The sequence below is a fragment of the Aquila chrysaetos genome, chromosome 9, assembly GCF_900496995.4.
Source record: "Aquila chrysaetos chrysaetos chromosome 9, bAquChr1.4, whole genome shotgun sequence".
In the NCBI taxonomy this organism is placed as follows: domain Eukaryota; kingdom Metazoa; phylum Chordata; class Aves; order Accipitriformes; family Accipitridae; genus Aquila; species Aquila chrysaetos.
The window spans coordinates 21,574,833-21,595,044 of record NC_044012.1 but is presented as its reverse complement, the minus strand read 5'-3'; the positions used below and the strand labels follow the sequence as shown (position 1 = coordinate 21,595,044).

General features: G+C 55.5%; 3 protein-coding genes across 7 annotated transcripts in view; 1 reads left to right on the top strand and 2 right to left on the bottom strand.

The window, feature by feature from the left end:
• CFDP1 (craniofacial development protein 1) overlaps positions 1-4,781 on the bottom strand; it is a 67,092-nt gene extending 62,311 nt beyond the window's left edge. The window contains exons 1-4 of one of the 2 annotated variants that reach the window (XM_030025294.2): positions 4,633-4,781; positions 4,436-4,541; positions 3,573-3,798; positions 1,566-1,684 (exon numbers count right to left, since the gene is read on the bottom strand). In XM_030025294.2, coding sequence (XP_029881154.1) covers positions 1,566-1,684; positions 3,573-3,798; positions 4,436-4,541; positions 4,633-4,687 — 506 coding nt within the window. In that variant the 5' untranslated portion in view covers positions 4,688-4,781. The remainder of the gene's footprint in view (positions 1-1,565; positions 1,685-3,572; positions 3,799-4,435; positions 4,542-4,632) is intronic. The other variant, XM_030025295.2, reaches the window with a different exon arrangement.
• Positions 4,782-5,104: 323 nt separating this feature from the next.
• TMEM170A (transmembrane protein 170A) lies at positions 5,105-8,079 on the top strand. 2 transcript variants are annotated; one of them, XM_030026286.2, is made up of 3 exons: positions 5,105-5,284; positions 5,398-5,568; positions 6,195-8,079. In XM_030026286.2, exons 1-3 carry the CDS (start codon positions 5,158-5,160, stop codon positions 6,323-6,325), a joined length of 429 nt encoding a protein of 142 aa, XP_029882146.1. In that variant the 5' UTR covers positions 5,105-5,157; the 3' UTR covers positions 6,326-8,079. The 2 variants fall into 2 exon arrangements, with proteins under 2 accessions (XP_029882146.1, XP_029882148.1); XM_030026288.2 differs by having other exon boundaries at positions 5,398-5,598.
• A 2,205-nt stretch (positions 8,080-10,284) lies between these two features.
• SLC12A3 (solute carrier family 12 member 3) lies at positions 10,285-19,130 on the bottom strand. 3 transcript variants are annotated; one of them, XM_030025519.2, is made up of 26 exons: positions 18,821-19,130; positions 18,372-18,518; positions 18,048-18,123; positions 17,789-17,884; positions 17,499-17,638; positions 17,173-17,283; positions 16,870-16,981; positions 16,485-16,615; positions 16,139-16,223; positions 15,585-15,739; positions 15,144-15,251; positions 14,764-14,887; positions 14,558-14,659; positions 14,308-14,463; positions 14,131-14,230; positions 13,598-13,709; positions 12,891-13,031; positions 12,604-12,710; positions 12,354-12,436; positions 12,097-12,168; positions 11,802-11,903; positions 11,490-11,601; positions 11,099-11,185; positions 10,872-11,007; positions 10,706-10,773; positions 10,285-10,426 (listed from the first exon to the last, which is right to left on the bottom strand). In XM_030025519.2, exons 1-26 carry the CDS (start codon positions 19,118-19,120, stop codon positions 10,285-10,287), a joined length of 3,105 nt encoding a protein of 1,034 aa, XP_029881379.1. In that variant the 5' UTR covers positions 19,121-19,130. The 3 variants fall into 3 exon arrangements, with proteins under 3 accessions (XP_029881379.1, XP_040982013.1, XP_040982014.1); XM_041126079.1 differs by lacking the exon at positions 18,821-19,130 and having other exon boundaries at positions 10,872-11,028; positions 12,544-12,710; positions 18,048-18,456; XM_041126080.1 differs by lacking the exons at positions 18,048-18,123; positions 18,821-19,130 and having other exon boundaries at positions 10,872-11,028; positions 12,544-12,710; positions 18,372-18,415.
• Between the last annotated feature and the right edge of the window lie 1,082 nt (positions 19,131-20,212).

Here is a 20,212-nt window from a genome sequence, read left to right as displayed (position 1 = left end):
TCCTACTTTAAAGGGTCCTATAATTCACAAAAAATTGCACAAAAAACTTCCTTTCCACAAGTGGAAGACTCATGGTCTGAAGTAAGCCTACAAGGCAATTTGCCCTGTAAATCAACCCCCTCTTTAAGTGATACACTTCTATGCTCATGTTAGGACATGACACTCACCTACAACACACAGATGGACATGTCCAGACTCCAAATAAGATTGCATGCTAATTTCATGGAACCTCAAAGCACCACGAACGCAATTCTGCTGTATGCCATCTGATGATACGTCAGAACCCAAGAAGGCTTTTGTACAACAGCCCTGCAATCCTATAGCTTCAGCTATTCTCACCTGGCAGGAAGGACATCACATTTGAACCAGAAAAAGAACGGGAAAACTGGGGACAAACAAGCTGGCTGCTGAGAAGGAGAGTGTGCATCAGAAAACAAAATTTCTGTCTGTAATTCTGCTACAGATTTTTACCTGTCCACAGGAAAGACTTAGCCTCTCCTTTGTAGAAAGGGTATGACAGATACTCTCTCTCAGAAAAGCTGTAGTTGTACAGTTCTTTGCCATTTCTCCAGTGAATGAAGGGTATTCCTACAGCCTGGATTGTGCAGGGAAATAGGGAAGTCGCTACTATGACTCATGGCTCTCCTCAGATTTTTCAAACAGCTCAGGCAGCAGTGCTGACACGAAAAGCAAGGGCAGCGGAAGCCCCTGCTCTCTGCTTCCTCCTCCAGATTGAGGCAGCATGGGTGTTATTGCTGGGAACTGCTGCCCTCTGCTGTCACACAAAATAGAGGCGAAATTCTCATCTGACAAAACAAGGTTTACAGCTACGTATAAAAAAAAAAAATACACCATGGTAATAAACACAAGGTCACAGTGCATTCAGATTTCAAGTGGGTTCACCCAGGCCCCTCAGTTCTGGTCTTACGCATTTATAAAATGCGTGCCCCTTTTTGCAGCCCACCCTGAGAGGCATCTTGGAAGCCAAACTCAGCCTAAAGGATGATTTTACCTAGCCCATCACCTTTGCCGCAGCTGTTTCAGAGATAAAAGCACTCAGCTATTAGTCCATTCAGCAAAACACCTCTTACTGTCTGCAGATCTTTGTAGTAGATTGTGAACATCACCAGGGAAAGTGCCAGCAAATATCCTGCCCCCAGCACAGGGCTTGGACTAGACTGAAGGAATAAAATGCATTACCGTCATCCCCGTGGGGCCATAGGCGGTTCTCTCCTTGTCTCAACATTCACGGTGGCAGTGCCACCGGGAAGCTTTGCCAACCATTTTAAACACTGTCCAGATGGGAAAGCCTAAGTGAATTCACAGGCATATTTTGAAGTTGAGTAAAGACTGAGGTCTGCTTATAAGGATACTCTGCAGCCCTCAGGCAGAAAAATCTTGGCCTCATTTTCCTTGAGGTCTCTATGTGCTCATGATAAAAAAAAGTGTAAAGGAAAAAGGAGAAGATACATCGTGCTTCACAGCAGATCTCCAGCCTGCCCGCAGAAGAGCGGCACCCAGCTTGCTCTCAGCCCACAGTAGACACGCTACATCTGCCAGCTTACCTGACTTCCTCACCAGCGAAATCGAACACTTTGGTGATTGTCACTTTTCCTGAATCTTTTGGCTTCTCAGACTCTTTTGGTTTCTCCTGAAGCTTGTTCCCACTCTTCTCTTCTTCACCCTACAAAATATACAAAGGAGAAAGCAAAACAATGCATTTGTGGAGCCAAGCCAAATTATCACTCCAAGGGGCCAAAGACCCAAGACAGACCTCAGGTAGCACTGCAATTTAGGCTGGCTGGTCAAAGCAAGTCACCCACAGACAAGAAAAAAGAAACAAATGCCCCTGCCACCAGAAGGAAATTCCCCACTTTGGTTCCAGGCTCTCATTGGAGCTCAAGGATCAAAACAGACCCAAACCAAGAAGTGAAATTGTAATTAAGTGTAGGAAAGAGCAAGCATACACTGCTGTGGTTCAGAAAGTAAGCAAAAGCCTGAAGACTCAGTTCTCCCAAACTACACACTGCCACGCGGTAAAGCTACCAGAGTAGATTACACAGAAATAGGTTTATTTTTACTCAAGAATATAGAAGAACACAACCCATCAGCAGGAGGAGCAAGGCCAATCTTCATAGAGAACCCTGACAATATTAAGTTACTTGTCAATAACGTCTCTCTATTTTGAGAGGGGAATATCTTTATTAAGCAATTTGTCAACAATGCCTGTTAATTTACCCAGTGACAACTACAGCTTTTAACAGCATACATAAAAGACCTCAGACCCTATAAATAATCAAAACAAAACCCAAAATTCTGGCTCTAAATCAACCACACACCAGAGAGATCTTCAAGCAGACAACTTCAGTCCAAATTAAGAAGTCCACACAGAGAACTGCATCTCTCCATAAATTATTCTAGGCTATGGAGGAACTTTCAGAGACCATTCATGTTTTAGCAATCCGCTCATAAAAGTAGAATTGCTCAGAAGAGAACTTTTCCTCTCTCCTTCTCTCTAATTCTACCTGCAACCATCTCAGCTGTTTGGCCAGTAACTACTGAGGTGGAGAGAAGCAGGAGAGTTCAGACGAAAGGACTCCTCTTCAAAAAGTTGCAAGCAAAGTTTACACAACTACACTTGTTCTGCAACCTTCCAACAGTTGCAGAAGGAAGCTTCACACAGCGAGAAGAACTTGCCAGGCAGCACTGAGTCAAGCGTCCAGACTTTTGTCACAAAATACTTTTTTGGCTGACCACTCAAAAAAACCCAACCCAAACCAAAAAAACCCCCAATTCTAGCAAGAGAGGGTCAGTTTTGGTACCTTCTTCCCTTTTACCACCCTCAGCATGAAAGGCTTTGGCAAGGCAAATACATGCATTTGGTTTTATTAAGAACCAAATCTTTTTAAATAGGGGATTATGCACAGAATTCTCTCTACAGAAAACCTCTGCAGACAGAGAGCAAGAGCATGTTAATGGGGCTTATAAAGGAAACTAGAGAAAGCTAGATTCATTCTTGTTACCATCTCCATCCCAACATGCAGCATCTTCCAGACCCCCTCACTGTACGAGGATGAAAGGCAAGGCACAGAGATGTCAGCACAGGTCTCTTCTGTTTCCCTACTCGCACACACACACAAGAGTCTCCCTTTTTCTTTTCTTTTTTTTTTTTTTTTTTTTTTTTGAGCATCAGGGAAGGCACAAGCCTCAGGGGAGAGCTGTGCCTACAACTACAACTGAGACCAAAGCTCATTGTGCTGCTCCTACGTCACAAGGAGAATCCAGGACCAGAAGGAGAAGCCAACAAGGCTCCGTGGGACACTCTGAGATGATGACAAGCAGCTCCAAAAGCAACACCGCCGGATCACAGACCTCCGCAGCTGGAAGGAAACCAGCAGCTTATAGTTTGCTCCGCAGTGGGGCTCCAGGCTTACAAAACAGATGGGGCAGGAGTAAACCAAGCCTCTTCCCAGCTCTGACTGACACCTGGTACCAGTTAGAACCAGCACTGTGTGCTCTAAAGCTTCAGGCCCTTCCCATACTCCCTGGGTGAAGGCCCAGGCCCCCGTTACCTTCTTAGTTTGCATCACTTGTGTGGCAGCCACCGCTTTGGGTTTCCGACCCACATCACTAAGGAAACTGGCCCAAAGAGCATCCTCTTTCTTTTTTTCTTCTTCTTCTCTGTTTCTTTCCACCTGCTCTACATTATCTACTTCCTCCTCCTCCTCTTCGTTCTGCTGAGCCTTTTCTTCCTCTTTGTCATCTGGCTCTAGCAAGAGACCTCCTTTCTTCCTCTTCCTGGAAGCAGATGCCAAACAAAACAAAAAAAGAAATACTGAGGTGCTGCAACACTATTCCAGAGCTGAACGGTAAGTATTGGTGAAGCAACATGGTATTTTGTATTCTCGCTAAGACATTCTACCTGGAAGGTTCCCCCTAATCTTGGGGGTGAAGCTACTTAATTAAAAGATGATGCTGTTCAGAAAACACAGCGAGACTGAAGTAGGCAGTCCCCATGAAGTGGACTGGCATGTGTGTGCGTGTATCTGCAAGTATATAACGGACTCTGGGGTACTGCAGGAACCACGAGGGGAGGAGAACTTAGCCTGGATAGGAAACAACCTTAAATAAACTGCACATGTATGGGATTTTTCTCCCACCGAGAAGTGCTTTGCTCTTAAAAAGGCTTACTAAAAGGAAAATAACTAGCTCCTGGAGAATGTCTTGCAAGCCTGAGGATCTCTGCCTCTGACACTAAACCAGAACGAAGAACAGCGTTTCTCGTTTCTCAAGCCCTCAGCGCCGCGCCAGGCAGAACGCGCACGGCGGAGGCGGCTCCCAGCCGGGCCGGGCTGCGCTAACGCGGATTCTCCCACTCGAGAGAGGGGATACCGCGTCTGTGCGGAACCGGGGGCGGCTCCGCCCGCGGCCGTACCTGCTGGCGGGGCGGCGGGGGCTCCTCCTACCGCGGGGCGGCCGCGGGCTGTCCGCCGCCTCCTCCCGCACCAGCTCGCTCACGTCGTCCTCGCTGTACTCCGCACCTGCAAGCACAGCCGGTGAGGACCAGGACCGGGACCTTCGCCCCCACTACCACCACCGCTCGCCCCTCCTCCCCGGCCCGCCGCCACTCACCTGAGGGCACGTAGTCCTCGTCCTCGGCCGAGGAGTACTCCTCCGAGCCCGACATGGTGCCAGCCCCGCCGCTGCCGCCTCACGCCCAGCGCCGCCGCCACCGCCTCCTCCTCCTCACGCGCGCCCGCCGCCGCCCAGAGCGTCGCCGCCGGTCCCGAGCGCCCCCTGGCGGGGTGGGAAGTGGCTGCGCCTCGAAGCCGGCGGCGCCGAGGACGGGGAGCACAGACGAGAGAACAGCCAGCGGGCTAGAGCGCCCTTCCAACTCCGGCCAATAGCGCACTGAGGGAAGGGGGCTTCCGTTGCTAGGGTGCTCCCGGCGTTCTTTGCGGCCGACAGCCGTTCCCATGGCAGCGCGGGGGTGGGGACGGGGCCCGGCTGCCCCGACGCTCCCTGGCGGGCGGCGGTTGGCGGGAAGGCCTGCCTGTCACCGCGAGACGCCTTCCATTGGCTGAGACGGGCGGAAGGGGGCGGGCGGAAGAGGAGCCGGCCGATGGCGGCGGCGGCGGCGGCGGGGCCGGTGAGGGGATGGAGGGCGGTGAGCTGGGAGGCGGCGGCGGCGGGGGGCTTCTGCAGCAGATCCTCAGCCTCCGCCTGGTGCCCCGCGTGGGCAACGGCACCACCACCTACTCCAGCCCGCTCTCCACCTTCCCAGGTACCACTCCTCCGCTGCGGGGCCTGCTCGGAGCGGGGCCGTCCCGCCGCCTCCGCCGGCCTCGCTGGGGGCCTGGGGGCCCCGAGCCTGCCTGACGGCCCTTCTCTCCACAGAGATGTGGTACGGCGTCTTCCTGTGGGCCCTCGTCTCCTCCCTCTCCTTCCACGTCCCGGCAGCTTTGCTAGCGCTCTTCACGCTCAGGCATCACAAGTACGGCAGGTTCATGTCCGTGAGCCTCCTGCTGATGGGCATCGTGGGACCCATTACCGCCGGCATCCTAACAAGTATGGTAGAGGCTCGAAAATACCGAGCGGGTGGCTCCATAGCGATCAGAGGTTGCCTTCAGGAGCGCATCGAACCGCGGCATTCCTCAGAGTAGAGAGGAGATGAATGTTTTGGCTATATTTCCCCCCTTGCCCCACGTTTGAAAGAGTTGGACTATCCCACCTATCGAACCCTTTGTCAGGGGTACCAAACATGCCCATCAGGTGCAGAACCAGGTGGGCTTTCAGGTTTCTGTGCACTCAGAGAAAAACCACTTACGGGTTTGGTGTCTGTGCCCAGAACTGGGTAATATTTGCGGCTTGTGGGCTGTGGTGTAGAGGATCATGTGACGAGAGAATGTCCAAAACCGCCCCAACCTCCACACCTTCTAGAGGCCTCAGCAGAGTTTCACCAGCAATTTACACGCTGCCACCAGCACGCCTAGGTTAGTGGCTGAGGTTTGCCACGGTAAACCATTTCTGCCAGCTGGTGCACAGGGGTTCAGGGCCCTCTCTCACAGACCCCCGTGTTCTCTGTCCCAGTCTCACATCCTCTGAGACTTCCCCCTTCATCCCTGTGGTACAACAGCATGTGTCTCACATGCACTGTCACGCATTCATGTTTTGGCTTTTTCCCTTCTCCACAGGTGCTGCCATTGCTGGAGTTTACAGAGCTGCGGGGAAAAAAATGATTCCCTTTGAAGCCCTCATTTTTGGAGTGGGCCAGACATTCTGCGTGGTGGTGGTTTCGTTTCTACGGATTTTAGCCACTCTGTAGCTCTTCTTCAGATGCTAGAGATCACAGATCGAAGGAAGAGCAAAGAAGCTGCCTCCTGCGCCGTCTCTGAAACAAACCACAAGGGAGCACAACTCAAGGCGTGCCTTGGTGTGTGCTTTCTTCACTGGTTAAAGGATACGTGAGGGCCTGCTCCTGCCTCCAGCGTGGCAGGAAATTAAGCTAAAAATTGTGAATTTTGTTACTTTTTGGTAACATTAAGTGCCAAGTGAAACTTTAGTTCTCTGGAGGATAGGAAAAGGGCTTCCAGAGGAGGAGGCCCACATACCTTTTACCAGTGATGAATTCTAGCAACAGGACGTAACTAAGATGTGACACTGGCTGTTCTGGGGTAGAAGCAGTACTATAGAGTGATGTGAAGTCTTCAGAGCTCACTTAATGCTTTGACCTCTTGCTGCTTTGTTTGCAGTGAACCTGAAGCTCTTTTAATGTGAATTTTTTAAATGAGAAATTTAATTTGTTTTCTTCCTAGTCCCAACTTCCTAGTACCATGTCTTGGTCACAGTGAATTTGGGAGCAGCAAAAGGAAAAATCATTTTAGACAGATGACAGTGAAAATTTGCGGCCAAGAGCTGTGACTATGAATGCCGCAGCAGGGGAAATAATCGGCATAAAAAGGATCGCTATTTTTGTGAATTTTATTACGGTGAAGCTCTTCTGGCACTGTGTACCTTCTGCCCAAGAGGCAAAGCACAGCTGAACGGGTGCTACGCCCTGCTGCCCGTGCTAGAAATCCCAGGGCACATGTGTGAGCGTGTGTTGTTGCTTCTCAGGCTCTGAAGGAGACTCGTATTTTTAAACTTCTCCTTTTATTTGCTGATCATGTTTACATTGGCGTGGCGGAATTGGGTGTCTTCACTGATATGTAAACATCGCTGGCCAGCTTATATAAAATTCAGCATGCTGCTGCTTCGGTGACTGCGCTGGTGAGAACCGCACAGCCCGTGCTGGGTTGTCGTGACTTGGGGCTTGCCAGGTGCAGAGGCGGGGAGCGCGCCATGTTTTCGGCATCCAGCCCACAGTGTGCCGGTGGGTGGGATGCCTGTGAGGTCCCGGGAGGAGCCTGGGTGATGCCCATCTCCATCAGGGACAAGCCATGTGAACACAACCCTGAACCAACCCTTACCGGCAGGCAGTATGGTCTTTCCTAATGAATTGTTTTAGTTTGTTTTGTTTTAAGTGACTTTTAACTAACTCATACCTGCCCTTTTGCCTGGAGGCATGCCACACGGCCGGGGCTCTCGGGTAGCTAGCTGGGCGCCTTCTGGGGGCTTGGTCTTTTGGGGTTCTTGGGGAAGCTGAGGTTGAATCCCAAGGATGTGGCTGGGCAGTGTAGCCAGCCCTGTGGCTTTGCTGAGGTCCTTGTTTGTTTATTACCAGCTGACATTTGTGTGGGCTGCCGAGGGAAGGCACTGCCTATGTCCAGCCTCCCAGGACACACATCCCATCTGTGTTTTTGCTGAACTCGTTTGGTTTCCAAACCAGCTCGCCTTTTGTACCTGCAACATTTTGTAAGGCCAGTTATCCGCCATGAACCCCGTGTCCTCTGTGCTGAAACAACCCTCAACAGGGCACTGAGTTGATCATGAAAATGAATTTCTCTCTATGTACTAACTACTCCAGAGTGGTCTGTTGACAGCTGATGGCGAGAGGTGTTTTACAGGAGCTACTTACAGACATTACTCTAAATTTTAGCCCATGTTAATTCGGGGAATAAAGCTGTGCATTTTAGGAAAGACTTTAATGTGAATCCTTCTTCTTAGGTGGGTGAGGTCCAAGCGGTGTAACATACTAAACCCTGGATCTTCGGAGTGCCCCGTGTGCTGTGCTGCTTATAGAGAGCCAGTCTTCTACCGCGGCATTCCCTGGGGGAAGGTTGGGCTGCTCCTTCCCTCTTCGCTTCTGCCCCCAGTGAAGAAGCAGGAATAATGATCTCTCTAGATGTCTTTCCCGCTTCCCACTTCTTATTTCAAATGGCTGCATACACAGCACGTGTCCGGAGTGCCTGGTTTAATTCACGTGAATTATCCTGCATTTTCCTGGATGGATTAAAAGTCTCTCATGGGACTTAGACTGGGAAGGTCTGGCCTTACCTTTCAGGTGACGCTAGAAACCAGTGTCCTGGGCCCTGCTGTGCTCCCCTTTCCCCCTGCCCCAGTCATCCCTCAGTAGCAAGGACTAAGCTGATTGCAGCTGGGAAAGCACTTTATCAGTGTGCTACATGCTACAGCACGAGGATGATTCCTCTGCAGTAATGGGGCTGGGGCATGCAGGACACAAATCCGGGCTGTTAAGAGCTCAGAACAAATGAAAAAAAATTGCTCAATAAAATCACTTGGTGCTGGGCGAACTGAAAACATCCTGTTTTCTACCCATTGTGATCTCCCAAAGTCTGTTTTGAGGTGGGGGGTCTGCTTTACTTGAAGAGTTGGCAGCTTGGCCACTGTTTGGAAGTTGAGTTGTTGAAGCCAGTGATGCTTCTGTGCCCAGGTGCTGTAAAATTTTCAGGGAGTTCTTGCATAAAAGGTGAGCAATCAGCTGCTGACTTGTCTTGACAGGTATTAGCACTGGGGACAAGTTCTTTGTGTTGCCTTTGTACTCGCAGAGCATCCTCCGCTCCCCTGGCTGCCTTCCCGACCTCCCTCTCCGGTAAAACCGGATCCAAATGGGAAGGAGGAGTAGTCTTGAGTCGATGCACCAGACTGGTCACTGCCAGAAGTTTCCTTCCCTCTCACTGCATCGGTTTGGTCTTCCCTTTGTGTTCCTTATCCTGAGTGAGGCGAGCAGAGGAATCCTTTCAGTTTTCAGTGAGCATCGGTAGACTTGGCTCAGCCAAACTTGCCAAAAGCTGCAAAGAGCTTGCAAAAATGTAAATGCTGAGGTGTCCCGGGCTGGGCAGTGCTGTGAACCCGTGGCTGGGGAGGCCATCCAGGAGTGTCAGTCAAGGAAACACCTTGCAGAGAAGCTGCCTGCCCTGGAGAAATGTCCCTGCTTGAGCTGAGACTCGTGGCACTGCTTTCTGTGTGCGAACATCCTCTGTGCTGGGCTGATTTAGATACCGCCCGACTTCCTATCTATCTCGCTAGCGACCGCGGCTGTCGTGAACAAATCTTTGTATGATAGAAAACTCTGTAAATTTTATTTTTCTACTGACACTTCTAATCCTGGTGGTGATTATCAGTAAATTCTGTAACGATCGAGATGAATGAAGTTGTGTGTTCCTCCTGCAGCACGACAAGAGGGCCTGGGTTCTGCTTTTGGAAATGAGCCTTGCTCCTGCCTCGTACAGGTCAGGTTTCTCTTGCCCAGGGCCACCTGGACCAGGAGATGTTCTGGTTCTGGTGGTTAATTTTGTCTCCGTTCGGAGCTGGACCCATGCCTGCAGCCAGGCACCGGAGCCCGAGATGACATCTCGCTGCTGCTTGGCTGTTGGGGACGGACTCAGCCTATTTTGCGGCTGGGAGTCCCCGTCCCCGAGCAGCCATACAGGGTCCCCGCAGCCCCTGGGCTTGATGCTGACCCGCTCCTGTCCCCCTGGGGCAGTTCTCACCCTGGGACGGTGGCTTTGCCAGGGCCATGGGTCAGTCCCTGCACACTGCTTGGGCTCTGCTGGGGGACCAGGCGCGAGGGTCCCACTGTCCCCTTGCTGCTCTCAGGATGGGACCCCACACCTCACCTGCATGGCTATGGCTAAGCCCGGGGCTGGAGTGATGCCTGCACTTCGGGGCCTGCGTTATTTTGTATCTATATACAACCTATAAAGACCGAGATCAGCAAAACAAGTCTTTGTAAGAGGGTGGCAGCTGTGTGTGGTGGACATTTCCCGAGAGCTGGTGACCACCTGCCTTCACTGCTCCCCCAGAGCCCTCAAGCGAGCACGCTCTGAGATCAAAACTGGCCTGAAAAATTCACATCCTGAGTCGGCAGGGATCCAGGAGGTTTTATTGGCAGTAAAAGGTCAGCACGTTCTCTTGGTTTCCTCGGGTGAGGATGACGGGGGGTCTCAGGTCCTGCGAGAGGGTCTCGAGCCAGGCCATGTAGAGGGAGCTGGGGCAGCGACCCTTCCTGCCGATGGGCAGTGTGCTGCAGCGGCAGCAAGGGGCCAGGTGAGCCAAGCTCCATCCTTAACCCTTCTCTCAATCCAGTGCTAATTTGCAGGTAATTTCCCTAAAAAGGGGCAACACCACGTCCTCCTCCCTGCCCCCCCATTAAGACTTGGACTGGACCCCTTGGTGCCTTCCAAGGGCTTTTCACTGCGGTGTGGCACCGTCCCAGGATCCCCCCGTGCTGGGGGGAGTGAACATTCAGAGGGACTGTTTCCATGGGGCAAGAAACGGGCGTGAGGGCATTGCTGGCACCTACATGGCAATGAGCGCCGCATCCCGAGAGTAATCCAGCAAAATCTCATTCAGCCTCACTTGTCGGAGCGACTGTGGAGCAAAGAGGGTTGACAAATGCAAAATAATTGTTTCCAAAAAGACTGAATTTTGTCTCAAAAGCAGGAGACCCCCCCTGGCACTGGTGCTACCTTGGCTCTGTTTTTGTCAACCTCCTCGTCAGAAATCTTCCAGGGACAGTCCTGCCTCATCTCGTTCACCGTGGCCTCATCTTTGAAGCCGTCGTTTAGCCTGAAGGGAGCGATCAGGTCGTCGAACCTCTTGACGCTGCAAGACAAGCAGACGGTGCTGGGGAAGGGGGTCCGGGTGGGTTTGGGGGTGCTTGGGGAGGGGGGGGGAAGGGGACAGGGGTGGTTACTGCTCTGGCCGGGGTTTCTGGTTGATGTCAGGGAGGATGTGGACCTCGTGGAAGCCAAGGCGGAACTTGCTCAGCAGAGAGACGATCCTACCAGAGGTAAATGGACACATTTTTTCCAAAAACTGCACGGCCGCCCCGGCAGGGACCTGCCCTGGCAGAAACCCCCGCCGCCGTCCTCAGTTTGCACTTGTTTTTTTCCCCACTCCAAAATCCCATTGATTTTTGGGGGAGCGAGGCAAAGCAGCCAGGTCAGAGCCCACAGATCCCATTATGGCAAAGTCTGGGGGGCTCGGGGCAGGGAAGCAGCTCCTGCCACCCACCCATGGGGAGAGCAGCGGTGGCCACGTGGCTAAGAGGGGCTGCGGGGGTGTGAGCGGCCGCCAGCACTTACGCCTTCCTCTCCTCATCCATCCTGTTGATCTGCCCGCCGACAAACACCCGGATTTTGCACTTTCCCCACCGCTTCTTGCGCCCCAGGAGGTAGGGGATGAGCAGCGTGAGACCTGTCCCCAAAACACAAGATGGGAGACGTGGCGGCGGCAACCCCGTGGGCTCACCAGTGCTTTCTTGACGCCAGATGCCAGGGATGCCCTGGCACCATTCGGCAAGGACAGAGCCCTCCTGGGCACCGTGATGGAGGTCCTGGGTTCACATTAGCTGGACAGATGGACGGTGAAGAGCTGCAGCCAAAGGTGAGGGTTACCTCCATCATCGAAGAGCCAATAAATGTCGATGGTCTTCTTGCCCTGCTCGCTCTGGAAGATGGTGCTTGCCTGCTGCTCGCCGGCCAAGGTGGTGGGGTCCACTGCTGGGGCAAGAGGGTCCAGGTGTCGATGCGGGGTACTGCTGGCCACGGATTAAAGGCACCGCTTCCTCCTGGTCCTGCAGCCCTGCTCCCCATTGCTGCTTGAAACCCACAACCCTGCCTGTAAACCTGGCTCCCCGAAAATAATCCTCGGAGCTGGGAATGCTCCGGGCGGCCCGAAGACAGGACCAACCTGTGCCTGGGGCTGCTCTGCCACCAGTGCCATTCTCCTCGGGGTGCTCCGCTGCCTCGAACGTGGGGTTAACTGGGGAGGGAGGGGAAGAGCACGGGCAGCTGGGCAGTGCCCTGCTGTCCGCATCCCCTTCGGTCCCAGCCCAGGAATGGTGTCCCCCCAGGACTGTGACCTTCACCTGGGGACACGGTGCCAGCTGGTATGTCCTACAGCTCCAGCACATCTCTGAGCATCTTCAGCTGCCCAAAACCGCTTACCATGAGCCTGCATCACTCGGGAAACATTCAGCCCTTCCTTCATTCTCATTAAGCACATGCCGTACTTGAAATCGAAGGCATCGCTGGAAGGAGGGAGGAGAAGGCAGTTAACGGTGTCCAGCTCGTGTTGGGCACCACTGCCAGCCCGGCTGGACCCTGCGCACGTGGCCACAGTGTCCCCGCACCCAACTGCGGGGTCACTGCCGGGTGCTGGCATCCCCGAGGGGCAGAGGAGCCAGCATGGCCGTACTGCAGGATGCCCACGTAGTCCTCCAGGCTCTGTGGGGACGCTGTCTGCCAGTTCCTCTTGTAGCCCAGCACCAGGATGTTGGGTCTCATCTTCCCGAGGCCGGCAGCCTACGGATAGATGTCCCCATGAGACCCCTCTGCAGGGACAGACAGACACAGATGGTGTCAGTCCACCGGAGAGTGATGCAAAGGGGGATGCGCCTGGAGGTCGGGGAGGGGGGTCAGAGCCCCCTGAGCCATGATGGAAGAGGAGGGATCCTGCTGGTCAATGGCCAAGGATTGCTCTACCTGGATGAGCATTTGGACGCCACTTCTCAGATCCTCAGCCACCACATCCGTGTAGAAAGCCTTGATCTTCCTCTTCATAAGCCACTTGGTGTGGCCATCTGCTGTCAGCCGGGACTCCGGCATCTTCTGCTTCCGCGGTCCCTGAGGGGAGCAGGGGCAGGGGCTCAGGCACAGGCAGCCCCTTCCAGCTGGTGGTCTTGCCACCAAGGACCTCCAGCTCCTCTCTTCCCAAATCATTGGCAAGACCTGGATGTAACCACTGCACACGTGGGAGGTTGCAATCACAGCAAGAAAACCAGTGAATTTTGGGAGTCAACAGCCAACACACACGATGCCAGCAGTCCCATGGCTGTGGGTGAGCTGGCATTTGCTGCACCACATGTCCCCAGTTGCTCTTGAGGCTTCAGGGCTGCAGGACCACCCAGGGCTGAGCAACCACCTCGTCCTACTGCATCTTTGCTTTGGCAATTAATTGACAAGGGGAAGCTATTAGCCCACAGGGACATCCTGGTTCTTCATAAATATTGCTTAACAAGCTGGAGAGCCTTCCAGACAAAACATTTCATCATCTGGTGGCACATAAATGGGCACATTTCAATCCCCACCCCGTGAGTCCACCAGGACACATCTGGATTTCCCAGCCCACTGCCCATGGGTGGCTGGAGCCCCCAGGACAAGGAACCAGCCGGCTTTTGTAGGTGACTCACGATCAGCACGTTGCCACAGAGCATCAGGCTGAGGTTCTTGGTGAAGGTCCCCACAAAGTCCACCAGGGCTGGGCGGAAATTGGGAGGGCCAGTCAGCACCAGGCACTGCGGTCTGCAGGTAGGGAGAGAAGAGAGGGCACAGGCTGGTACTTTGGGGGCACTGAGCCTCTCTGGACCGTGTCTCTTCTCCCATGCCTGGCCAGAGGCAACTATAGGGACCATCTTTAGGATGAGACGAAATCATGCGGCTGAGGGTCCAGCCTCACTCTTTGGTCTTTTTATATCAGATGAGACCAACACATCTGCATCTGCCTGGCATGGGGAAGGCAAGGTTTGCCCTGCTTTCCACCTCTGCCCACACAGCAAAGACTTCGGATTTTGGAGACAGCCACATTTTGATGGGGCTCCCAGTTCCTGAGGTTGGTGGTGAGGACATGGCCATGGGCATGAAGCCATCCTGAGTTTGCTGGTGGCAGCAGTTGGCTCTGCATCCCCCTCCCTCTGTGGCCCGCACCGTGCCGAGCCGCCCTTGCCTGTAGTTCTTGATGTGCTCGTCCACTTCGCTCAGCCCCACCGAGTAGTTCAGGGCCATGTTGTATGAGCTGGCTTGCATGGAGGAACCCCAGTTGACATCTACATGGGGAAGATGGATTAGCAACGGGGCCAGACACCTCCTGGGGCATCACCGGGGCCAGGTTACCGCCACACACCTGGCTTTTTGTAGAGGACATATCCCAGGAGGAAGATGACAATGCCGAAAGCAATGAGGGCCGCCCACCATGTCAGCAAGAACATGATCACCACTGAGACAGCGGCTCCAAAGAGCGCAGCCCACTTGCTGTAATACCGAAAGGAGGGTCGCCAGCCTGCACACAAACACACACAGCGGCCGCTGCCGGGACGGGGAGCCAGACGGGGAGCTGCCTGCTGCACGGCACGGCACAGCGCAGCACAGCCCACCTGGAGAGTTGGTGAAGGAGGCGTGAAAGCAGCTGAAGTTGATGAGGGCGTAGGAGCAGAGGAAGAAGTTGGAGATGATGGGGGCAATGGCGTTGAGCTCAGCTGCGGAGAGGAGGAGGAGGAGGAGAGTGAGCTGTCGGCAGCGGGGACCGAGCCACCTGGCTGGTGGCAGGCACTAGGAGGGCGCCAGGGTGGCAAGCACCTACCGATGAGGATGAAGCCGACGGCGATGATATAGGTGAGCATGTAGCCACGGATGGGCTCGCTGTTCCTCCCATAGCCCTTCCCAAAGAAGCCTATAAGAGGGTAGAGCTGGTCCTTGCAGAGACACTGTGGGGAGAGACGAGTTGGGGACAGTGGGCTTCACTGGGGACGTGGAATGGCAGTGCTGTGGTGGCTCTTGCACCCGTGAGAGCAAGGGCTGAACTGGCCTCCTGCCTTCACCGATGGCAGCATCCTCCTCATTCCGGAGCTGCTCATGGCCGCAAAGCCCCGCAGTGCTGAGTGCGCACCCAGGAGCATCGCCTGCTCCCGCTGCCGGGCTCGGGGACGGGAGCTGGGGGCCGTGGACGCACCACCTTCTCACCTGGAAGACTTTGGGGGCTGAGACGAGGCAGGCCAGCGCTGAGGAGAGAGTAGCGCCAAAGATCCCTGCTGTGATGAGGGGGCCGAATCCAGACACCATGCTCATGCTCTGCCCGAAAACCAGGCAGTCAGGAACCCCGGCACCCCCAGCGCATCAAGCTCCACCCCGGCCCTAAGGGATTTCCAGCCCCCGGGCCCCATCCTGCTGCCCTCAGTGTTTTTCCATCAACATTATCCAGGCTGCGAAGCCCAGCCACGTCCAAAAGCCCGAGGAAGACGCGCTTCCTGGTGCATCCCCATCACATGGGTGCTTTAACGGCATGGGTGCCTCCCCGGACGCTGGGGGGATGCTGGGCATGGGGCTGCCCCAGGAAACCCATGCCTTGCAGCACAAACCCGGCCAGGAGCAGGGACCGGGGCGGGCAATGGCCCCGAGCAGCACCTGGTAGTAGTTGCTGAGCCCGTATCGGCAGCTCTGCCGCTGGGCGCAGGCAGTGAAGTTCCAGCCGAAGCTGCAGGCCAGTCCCTCGCAGCCCGGTGAGCCCACTGCGACGCTGTCGTTCAGGCTGCCCGAGGCGTCCCGGACCACGCAGGCACCTGGGGAGGGCACGCAGCACCGACTCAGTGCCCGCTCGCCTTCTGCGCACATGCCATCCCCACAGCCCTGTGGCACGGCTGGAGCGGGGCTGGCATCTCTCTGCGGTTTCACGCAACCCACCCCCAAGTCCCTTTGTCTGCGACATCCCCCAAATCCCTGCCGTGGGACTGCCCCACTGCACGATGTCTATGAGCAATGCCATGAGCTGCGTTGCCCACCCAGAAGGACTTTGCCCCCCCATTGGGGGCAGGAATGAGGTCTGGCACCTGCGGCACTCGCCCTGGGGTATCACTGCTGGTGTCCACGGCTTGCTCCTGGCTCCCACCACCTGCATCCTCCCAGGCCACCCGTTTTGGCAGGGAAGTCCTACCCAGCTCACCCGAGGACACGCCGCTTACCAATCGTAGCAGAAAGCACCAGGTAAGACACGGTGGTCCAGAAGATGGCCATCAAAGTGCCCTTGGGGATGGCCACAGCAGGATCCTGCCCAAGGGAGTCGCAGAGAGATGTAAGACAGCTTTCCAGCAGCACCGCTAAAACGGCATTTTAATTGTGGCGGCTATACAAGAGGAATTTTAATTAATTGCAACACAAAGCCGCAGAGCATCTCCTGGCTGAGCCTTCCCCAAAGTTTCCAGAAGAAATAAAACAGTGTCTAAAAGTTGGATCAAAACCAAAGCCCCAGGGAAAACGGGGCTTGAGCCTTGAGAAACACCAGCTCAGTCAGCAACAGTCAAAACTCACCTTCAGGTCACCTGAAATGTTGGCCCCAGCCAAGATGCCGGTTGCAGATGGGAAGAAAATGGAAAACAAGCCAAAGAATGAGCCCTCGGGTCCACGCCAGTTGGGCACGAAGTTCTGAGCAAAGATGTCGGCTGGGGAGGAAGCAGAGGAGAAGCATTTGGGGCCTCCCAACTGCCTTTCTCCTGGCTGAAGCATCTCAGTGCTGGATGGAGGCACACCGCTGATGGTAGGTAACCCACGGGAGGAAGACACCATGCTTTTAATGACATCTCTCAGCAAGGAGCACTTTCCCATAGCAAACTTCTCCCCCAACAGCAGCAAAGAGCGGGGCTCCAGCTATGCGCTTGGACCTGTTGAGCGTAACCCCAACCCGTCATGGACCCACCTCGGTAGCTGAAGAAGCCCTTCGCTTGCTTCTCGGCAGTGGCTGGGATCACTGTCCCCACCAGGTAATTTATGAAGGAAACCAAGATGACCAGGAAAAACAGTATCTGTGCCTGCCAGACCAGAAAGAACTAGCTGAGGGATCAGGGTTTGGGCGCCGAGAAGGTGAAGAACTCATTAGGAGAAACCCTGGCCTGTTTTCGGAGAGCTACGGGCATCCTCCGCTCCTCGGATGCCCGGTGGGCAGCGGGCATGGCTCTTACCGGCCCAAGGGAATAAGGTGAGTGGAAGAAGCGAGCGTTACCTTGGCCTCCCACTCCATGCCGGCCAGGGAGATGCCCAGCAGCACTGTCACGGTGACAACCCCAATGATGCGGATGTCATTGGTGGGGTCCACGATGAGGGAGTTGTGCTCCTGAGGAGGGGGAACCATCCGCGACACGGAAATAACCCTTTCCCTTACCAAACCACCAGGGTTGCCACGAGTTTTAGCAGCTAGTGGTTGATTATCCATGGCCCGACATTAACACAAATGTTGATAATTAATGCAGCTTAGCTTGTGCGGGGAGGAGGTGGGGATGGAGGAGATAGAGGGGACGGGACCCGGAGGACACAGAGCTGCTTTCTTACCTGCAGCAGGTCCCGGACAGTTTCGGCGAAGCCCACCGTGTGCATGGCTACGGCCACCGCGTTTGCGAAGGCAAAGATCAGCCCAATGGAGCCGCCCAGCTCTGGCCCGAGGCTCCGCGAGATGAGGAAGTAGGTGCCCCCTGAGGAGGTGGGAACACCCCGTGGGGTTAGCTGCCTTCCCCACAAGTTTTCAGGGGCCCCCCTGCACCTCACAGCCCGTGCCGGGGGTTCACGTCCACAGGGCAGCCCCAGGGTGAAGACCCCCCGGGGTGGCCGGGGGCACATGCTACCTGACTTGACTTTGCCGTTGGTGGATATGGCGGAGATGGACAAGCCAGTGATGGTGGTCACCGTCACGGACATCAGGATGATGAGCCACGTCAGGGCTGCGGGGAGACGGCACCGCTTCATTCCTGCATCCCCCCTCAGCCCCATAGACATCCCCCCCACATCACCCCACGCTCAATGCTGCCAGCATCCCCCCTCCCCAGGTGTTTTGGGCCACTGGTGTTGCCATCCTGCCTGCCCACAATGTGCCATGGCACCCACCAATTCCCGCCTGGGCGGTGATCCAGGGCAAGCGCAGGTAGAGGATGACTCCCCAGATGTTCAGCATGCAGCGAATCTGGGGGGACAGAGAGGGGGACCTGCCCTTAGCGTGTGGGCACCTGGGGACAGCCGGGGGCACGCCGGCTTTCCTGCCCCTCCGAGCTAAAACCAACCCGCCAAGGAGGACTGGGAATTATTCAGAGCACAGACACTTGTAAAAAAAAAAATATATATATATTAGGAAAAATGCAATGATGAGGGGCAAATGCTCAGGGGCAGGGGGGAAGGCAGGAGGATGCTCCCCGTGGGACAAGTCGCACTCACCATCACGCCCTTCACCCATCCGAAGCGGACGGGCTCCGGCACGGGGGCTCTTCCCGGCTCCCCCGCTGCCTCCTCCGGCCCGGCCTCCGGCAGGCCATTGCTCCGCTGCGGGTCGGACACCGGCACACGGAGGCGGCCCGGGTCAGGCTGCGGGGACAAGGGGAAGGCAGGTGAGGGCAGACAGGGCTGAAGGCAGCCAGCCATCCCCGGGGGGGGGGGGTGCGTGCGCGCAGGCAAGGGGAGAGCTCTGACTGAGCGCACAGCTGGAAACAGCTGGGTTATCACTCTGGCTTCTTGGGACCTTCCCGCGGATGTGCACATCAGCACGGCACCAGTTACGGCACCAAGAAGCAGGAGACAAAGTGCCACGCCACAGACGCAGCGCAGGGACCAGTGGCACGGCCAGGGGATGCCGGAGACGCCAGTGGCACAGCCGAACCCCACCTTACCTTGAGGATGGAGTGCAGGTCCGCCAGCGAGGGCCTGCCCTTGCCGGCATCGCCCACCCCCTTGCTGTTGGCATAGTGCTCGTAGGCGGGCACCACGTCCACTGTGTTGTAGCCGAAGGTCCTGGTGCAGAGGGTGCTGCCAGACAGGTGGGTGGGCTGGGCGCTGTCGCAGCCGGTCCCCTCGGTGGGTGCGTAGGGACCCCGGCCACCCTCCTCCATGCCCAGGAGGGTGCTGATGGTGAAGCGGCCGCTGCAGCGGGCCAGGGCAGTGGGCAGCTCCGGGATGGGCAGTTCAGCCATCGCCTCTGCCCAGGTGCCTGCCGGCCGAGGGACGGGGTGGAGAGGGGCTCGCCTGCTTTATACCCGGCAAAACCGGAGCGAGGCAACCGGCACCCACCCACCACCATTGCTAATGGGGGAAAGGAATCGGCTTGAACCACCCTGAGCTGGTCGGGGGAAAAAAATAACTGGAAGGGATATCAAAACCATCGTAATCGGTATCGCTGCCTCCCAGCGCTTGATGGGGGTGGCGATAACGGATTTGAGATTAAGTCCTAAGGACAGATCGGCAGAGAAATGCAGCGCCGAGTTTGCCTCCGGCCCCAACCCAGGAACATTCAGTTCCCACCGGGATTTATTATGGAAAATGGGAGCAAGACTCCCACGCACCCTCACCTTCCCTGGGATACTGCCCCAGACCTGGCAGATCCTGTAAATCATCCGAGTTGCTGCCTGGGGCACTGAGCTGTGCCAGACACAGGGAGGGAAATGGCCCCTTTATCTCATGGTGAAACCAGGGGAAAGGGGGGGGGGAGTGTGACATCGAGGGATGGAAGGGATGTCCCTGGTGGGACTTGGATGCCAGGGGGCTGGGAAGGGGGATGGAGAGGCCAGGGGACACGGAGTGGTGGCAGCCACAGTTCCTCCATGATTGCCCAGGGCTGGGAGCTGGCAGCTCTCCGGTGCCATGCAGCAGAGACACCCCACAGTCCTACAGCCCCACTCCCCTCCCAACCCCAGGGAGGGGGAACTGCTGAGCACCCAGGGTTCAAAACTCCCCCAAATCCCATCCCTGATTTAATAAGCCACTTAAACCCTTCCCCACGTCACATAAAACAGAAGCTGAGGCCGCACTGCCGCCCAGTATTCAGCCTACAGCCACCAGCAGGTGAGGACGGGGGAGGGACAGGCATCTTTTATACCTCTGCAGCCTGGTGTCACATGCGCTCTTAAAAGCAGTTACAGATAAGATCGAAGACAGCAGGCAATAAAATTTGAGGGCAGCACCAGAGCCCATTTGAATTTCAGCCCCCTGTGCTTTGCAAGTTAATGGAAAATTCGGGCCGCCTGGCCTGCTGCCTCTGGCTGTCTTTTGCATTCACGCACAAATTT